Source organism: Amborella trichopoda, chromosome 13 (genome assembly GCF_054954075.1).
Source record: "Amborella trichopoda isolate Santa Cruz 75 chromosome 13, AtrichopodaSantaCruz75HAP2 v2.0, whole genome shotgun sequence".
In the NCBI taxonomy this organism is placed as follows: Eukaryota; Viridiplantae; Streptophyta; class Magnoliopsida; order Amborellales; family Amborellaceae; genus Amborella; species Amborella trichopoda.
The window spans coordinates 856129-863337 of NC_142348.1; the positions used below are offsets into that span (position 1 = coordinate 856129).

A 7209-nucleotide genomic window follows, 5' to 3' on the forward strand; every position below is an offset into this window, starting at 1 on the left:
GGCAACTTAATTATTAAGCAAAAGTAAATTTTAAATTTTTATAAAAGTATAATGGCATTTTGGAAGTTAGTGTCCTGAAATTTTATTTGTAGAGTACCTTTGTCTTTTAGTAAAAATTTCAACTTTACCATTTATGAAGATGATAAAAGTACCCATTGTCTTGTAGTAATATTTACAAAATTTCCCTTACTTAATGATAAAGATACAAAAAGTAATTTTTTTAAAAAAAATAGACTATAAAATTAGTAAATCTACTCGTCACAACTCTATCTATCTTTTAACCTTTGTAATTTCAAGGGTTGTGAAGTTAGATTATCCTATATATATATATATATATATATATATATTGTTTAATAACCTCGAGTAGCTTCTGATCAAATGAACAAACAATGGTAATTTCTTTGCTTTCAAAAGGTATGAGGCAGTAGTAGTAATAAAACAATGAAATAAAGTTTTTGTTTTTTTTTTTATTGTTTGAAATAAATTTTTTGTTTTGTGTTTTATTGTTAAATTTGTAATGATGTTATCTAATAGAAAATAGATCATAACTATTTATTGAATTACTGTTCTATGCATATTCAAAATTTGTAGCAATTATGTAACAGAAAATGGGTCGTAGCCCTAAAAACCATGCAAGAGTTTTTTGTACAAAGATCAACATAGAGATGCATGTTAGCACTACATATTTATATAAAACACATGTAATACAACTAGTAGAGATAGAGTCCTTGTTTTGGCTAGTTGGGAAAATTTTGAGAAAATAAATTTAAAAGAGTTAAGGAAAAAACTCATTTGCAATTATCTGAAAAAAAAAATAAAAATAAAAAAAGAAAAGAAAAGAAAATGTAATCACTACATTGTGATTTCGATTCCCATCGATACCACTTTATTAACCCCTTCAAAAAAACTAACTCTTGAACTATTTGAAAAAATGGGGAGGGGCCCATTTTCCTTAGTAAATTATCCCAAAAAATAAAAATAAAAAATATTAAAAAATTATGAAAATTAAAAAGCCCTGAAGTATAGCATTGAAAGTTCCATCTTCCATGTGCCTCTCTCATGTCTAGTGATTAAATAATTATTTCCCAAAAAATATTAAAATAAATATTGATTACCAGAAAATAGTGATTAAAATATTAGTTGACTGTTGTTTAGTAGATGGCCAATGACGTTATCCCACCATCATTTCAAATAAATTAATGATCTTGAGTAACTCACCAAGTGTTTAAAATTCCAAGGAATTTCATTGGAATTTGCTTCCATGGTTTATGTAAATTTGGATTGAAATTTGAAACCCGTTTGTTATTTTTATTTTTTATTATTTATTTCTTTACAAGTTTGATTTTGTAATCTATTTAACTTTCCCTAATACTTTGAAAGTTTTACCCTTTTGGGGGAAATGAATTTGTGTATTCTATTGAAATTATTGCTAAAATTTGTCAAATATATGAAGGGTGTGGAATTCAATTAAGGCGCATGTTTAAATTTTATCATACCATGTAATTTTATTCTAAAAAATTCTTAGAATTATTTGAAAAATTTATTTTCATATCTAATTATAAAATTTTAAACTTCAATGTACTATTTTTGGGACTCAAAATCTTTTTTTTTTTTTTTTCATATGCATACATCTCGATATCGAGATGATCAATTAGAGGGTACCGATGGATTTTTGAGGTTCATCTTAAATTCTACCTTTTAAAGTTGTAACCTTAAATAAACTTTTTCCATACATGAATTAATGACTTCGAACAAGTGTAATATCTTATAAAATGGGCATCTTCAAAATGTTTTAAAATGAGAATAAGTACATTTTGCTCTCAATTTGGCCTTTTTTTTTATTTTTAATAAAATAGAATAATTTTCGTCCCTTTTTGGCTTTTGCTTCTTAAAATACCCCTTTGAAAGCATTGGCATAATTCAATTATAATGTTCAGACATTCATTAAGCAAAGGTATCATCTCAATGAAAGAGTGAGATTTTGCGTCTTTCTAAATAAATAAATGAACATGTCATATGAACAACATTATAATATTACAGTTAATTAAAAAATGTTACATTGGGTGGATCTCAGTTCCAATTAGTTAAAAAGAATTTATTTAAATGAAGTTAAGGATCGTTGAGCCTTCCAATTCCTCGGCAAAAGCTAGGGTGCTAATTAGCGTGTAGAGTTGGCTTTGGATAACCTTCAAATTTTCCATTTTCTTAGGTCCCCTCTTTAGATACCACCCACACACCTTCCCGCCCCCCTCAAACACAAACACACAAATAAAAAATATAAAAAGAAAAAACCACCTCCACAACCCCTCAATTTTTTTTGTTTATTTATTATTTATCAATATATTTTCAGATCAATGATTCGGACGATCCAGATCAATGACCCAATGATTTGACAAGGATTTGTGAGTGACGATCAAGTTTGTTGATAGGGGTTTTGAAACACTGGTATACAATTTGATAAGAGGTGGTTTACCATACAATGTTAAGAGTAGGTGAGGATTACTAGACGGGTCTGGATCGGACCTGAATTCACTGGACCCAGACCTGAATAGTGTTCGGGTCCAAATCTTGGATCTAGACTTTACCTGCAAGGTTTAAGTTTTGGACCTATGCCCGGACCTGGATCCGGATGGGGTTTAACGTTGGTACAAGAGAGAGAGAGAGAGAGATATGTAGAGTGGGGGTGGGGGGAAGGTCTACCAAAACCTAGGAAACCCATGTCATTAGAGCTGCTACTTTTAACATTTGACAAGACCTAAGACACATCTAACATTGGAAATACAGAGCTATATTTGCCGGGTAATTGGTCCCGAGTAATTGCCGACTAAAATGACCAAAAATCAAGGGGAAATACAAAGTCTGTGGCAGCTCAACCGCCTTTGAACTCATTAAATATAAAAAGTCGCATTCCTCGCCGATGAATCCCAAATTCAAAGGCTTCCAATTTTTTTTTAACAAAATAATAATCTGTTTTTATGAAATAAAAATTGCAATAAGAAGATACGAGGTGGGTTTAGACCAATAAGATATGGGCCAAGCCACAATCAAAAGTCAACACCCAAGAGTCACTATTTATTTAGAATTGAAGTTTCTATAAGGCCTAGGCTTTATAAAGACAAAATAAAGCCTATTTCAAATCTTCATTCGAAAAGCATTTTCAGCAATAGAAATCTCCGTAATGGTTCTAAAATCAATTTTCAATATCGACAGTAAATTTGAAACTCATAAAATATAAAAAACTGTCAACTTTTATTTTTAGGGTGAAATAGACGGTCTAGATAACCTGTTACAAAATATGCACTATTTTTAGATCTTAAAATTCTAATTTCTTTTCACAATCATAATATTCAAGCTGAGATGATCGATGTAAAAGTTTTTCAATACTCAAGTTGCAATTTTTGATGAGTTATGAGATGAGGCTTTACTTAATTTGATAGGGCTGCAGCCCTATCAAACAATTATCCATTTATGGCTAAAAGTAGAGGGAGAAAGCGAGAGAGGCGTCTAAAGAACTCTACTTCTTTCTTGATTCATCAAGCCATGTATGTCATGAGATTGGATTGGGACTAGTAAGATATCTGACTTTTGATAAAATTAATGAGAGAGAGAGAGCTTAACCAATTCACATTTCAGAGAGATAGATTAACCAATTCACATTTCAGACGATATTCAAATTTAACTTACCCCACAAAGTATATTTATACTATAATAATTCTCCCTGGCCATTAAACCTGCAACCAATGTATATATAAATCCATTCTGTGCTCCCCCTGATCTTAGACAAGGAAAAGGAAGAGAGAGAGAAGGGCCAAAGCCATGGAGAAAGGAGGAGAAGCCATGGAAGAAGCTCCACTGCTTTTCAGGTGCCCCATCTCCATGGAGATCATGAAGGACCCTGTAACAGTTTGCACAGGGGTCACCTATGAGAAGAAGAACATCGAGAAATGGCTCCTTGGCTACAAGAAGAACACCTGCCCTGCTACAATGCAGGCCCTTGAGACCCTTGATCTCACCCCGAATCTCACTCTGAAGCGCCTCATTCAATCATGGCACTCCTCAAAGAGCCTCGGCCCTGAGAATTCGCCTTCGAAAGCCACAATTAGCCAAGAAGAAATAGTCGGTCTTTTGAAAACCATCAATTCCTCGCCTTTCAAGGTCTCAGCACTCAAGAAGACCCGATCGGTTGTCGAATTCTCCCCCGAGAACCAATCCCTTTTGATAGAAGCAGGAGGTATTGAAGTCTTGTCTAACATCCTCCTCCAGGTGCTATTGGATAATCCTGATAATTTTTTATCTTTTCGTGCTTGTGAAGAGGCCTTAAGCATCTTGAACTTATTGCCATTCACCGACCACAGATCGATAGCCATTTTAACCAAACCCGATAGTGTTCGATCTTTAGCTGTTGTGATCCAAAGCGGGGCTGCAGAGTCAAGGCTCCACGCCCTCTTGATCTTGCGTAAAATCGCCAAGAATGGATGTGATCTGGGTGCAATCTTTAGTGACCATGATTTGGATATACTCAAGGCCTTGTTAGAGATTTTATCAGATGGGATCGATAACCACGCCATGAATGCTTCTCTAGAGGTTTTGATGGAGCTTATCATAGTTTCAAGGAAGAATCGATTGAAGGCTATCGAGGCCGGAGCTGTATGCTTGATCATTGAGCTTCTTCCTGATTCAAATAGGCCTAGATGTGAAAAAATGCTAATGGTTTTGAAGTTACTGTGTGAAATCTCAGAAGGGAGATCAGCCTTGGCTGATCATGCTATGGGAATTGCTGTTATATCGAAGAAGATTGTAAGGGTTTCGGATATGGCAACGAAGTTGGGTGTAAAGATTTTGTGGCTAATTTGCAGTTTCTACCCTACCCAAAAAATTCTTGATGATTTATTGCACTTCGGGTCGGTTTCAAAGCTCTGCGGGCTTATGCAGGCTTATGGAAATTCATCAACAAAGGAGAAGGCTCTGAAGATTTTGAAATTGCATGGGAAATCATGGAGGAATTCAGCTTGTTTTCCTTCTCAGTTGCAGGATTATCTCAAAATGAACCATGAAAATATACCTCATTGTTGATAATATAGAGAAGAAAAGAAATGAGGTTTGTTTCTCAATGTATTTTGTACTGTATTAATTATCATTTGTTGCATGAAATTTCAATGTATCATTCTTTTCTCTCCTTTCTCCCTTAAAATGTATTCCTTTTCATTTTTCATTGTTGTTGTGGTAGACACCATGTTTAAGTGGACATCTATGATTATGCTTCTTCTTTTAAAGAGAAATTTATGAACGAATGGTCCATTACAATTGTTGCTTTAGTTTGAGTGCTTTAGTGACACATCATTTTAATTATTAGTGCAAAAAGAGAAGGAAGAAATAGGAAAAAAAAATGATTCAACTATATTACTAGTATAATAAATTACTATTACTTCCATTAAAATGACCTATTGAATTCATTTTTTGTTTTTGAGATTATTTCCTATTTCTAGAGGAGAACAGGTGTATTGATTTATTCTCTAAATATGGCTTAGTTCTTTTTTTTCAAATGGTAAACTTATTATTAAGTACTAGAGTTCAAAAAAGAAACAAAAATATGAACTTAGAATTAGAGAAAAATGGCTTTTAAGAAGACCAACTTTTATTAGCGTCTAGATTCATAACCACAATGACTGCTATAATACTTATTCGTTTTGGGAAAGAATACAATGAGGCTATTTACCTTGCACATACAAAAGGTGACAATCACATCAAAGACATCAGATTTGAAATCTGGCGGCTAAGGATGCACAATTGACAGCTCTTAAAGCTCGAGAAAATATTCCTTGTTAGCACTATGTAGAAGAATACTCAGTACTGAAATAGGAAAAGAAAATAAGAAAAACCAAAGGTTACTTTCAAATAGTGTAGATTGAGATGCCACTTCATGTGGGTCAAGGTAAGAGAATATTTGATGTTAAAATAAGTAAAAATAAATAAAATTAAGCCGTAATTTCAAAGAGTATGTTGAGATGCCAATTTAAGTGGGTTGTAAGTAGGAACACTTGAAAATTGTAAAACAATTTTATATATGCAGTGATGAAATAAGAAAAGAAAAAATGATGGATTTTCTACTTGTAAGATGATGCCAAGTCTAGGAATCCGTTGTCATTTAACATATTATTTACAATTTTAATCATAAGATAAAATAATGCCCTCTTGAGAGGCCGACTAAAGCAAAAGAACTTACCTTTTTTTTAATAGGCTTGGTGGAATTAAATTTTTTTATTCAGTTTTATTTTCAAAGTAAGTGAAATACTACAAGTATCTTGAGATGCCCACTAAAGTTGAATTCATGAAGGGTTAATATATAAAAATAAATAAAGATTCGTGTTACTAAAATGAATGAGGTAACCATTTTTTTCCTTATTTTTTTTCAAAATAATTTTTTTGGGTGGATGGGGTTTAGGTTCTGCCCTTCCAAATTTCATCTTGAGATGGGGTTTGGATCCAAAATTTTACGAGTCTAGCATTTGGACAATTATGATTATGAATGATGAAAAAAGATACTGAAGAATTTTGAGCCTACAGAATATTCCGTGAACTTTGCTGGATTTCTAGATAATTCATTATATATTCTTAAAGATTATCGGATTTGTACTATTTTTGGAGCTCAAAATTCATGTATTTATGGCGGAAATGGATTTGATTTGATATAAGACAGCATTTCGGGTCCTAATACATTAACTAGAAATTCTTCCTTTCGGAATAAATTTACTTAAAAAGATAAATGATAGGGTTTAGGTTCATCTATGGCCAACACTTGTTGCATTGAGTCCACCCTTCCAAAATCATATATCTGCATTGTTCTTAAAGCTCCAAACTCATGGATTTTATGTGAAAATGAATTTGCAGTAATTTGGAATACGTTTCACACCATAAAACCACTGAAAACCAAAGCTGTTATGCTCTCGAAAGAGTCACCAAAAATTTTTTTTGAAAAATAAATTACATGCTTTTTTCTTAGCTTCTCAAATCATGGGGGTAATTGGGAACGAGTTCAAAGTCAGGGTGACAAGTGCTACAACATGATGCCTTGAATTTTATTTTTACTACATATAAGAGATTCTTTCAACTACCCTCAAAAAAATACTTTATTCGTATTGTCTGATACTTGAGTTACATAAAACTATGCTAATTGCACTGTGCAGAGTTTGATTGAATCATCGAGACTAT

General features: G+C 32.7%; 1 protein-coding gene across 1 annotated transcript; it reads left to right on the forward strand.

Annotated features, from left to right (window-relative positions):
- The first annotated feature begins 3540 nt into the window (after positions 1 to 3540).
- On the forward strand, positions 3541 to 5304 carry LOC18437436 (E3 ubiquitin-protein ligase PUB22). The gene has a single exon (XM_006847644.3). It carries the CDS (start codon positions 3817 to 3819, stop codon positions 5071 to 5073), a length of 1257 nt encoding a protein of 418 aa, XP_006847707.2. The 5' UTR covers positions 3541 to 3816; the 3' UTR covers positions 5074 to 5304.
- Positions 5305 to 7209: the final 1905 nt, after the last annotated feature.

What these genes read in the sequence shown, in the direction of transcription:
- LOC18437436 (XM_006847644.3), top strand. Translation starts at nt 3,817, where the DNA reads ATGGAGAAAGGAGGAGAAGCCATGGAAGAAGCTCCACTGCTTTTCAGG.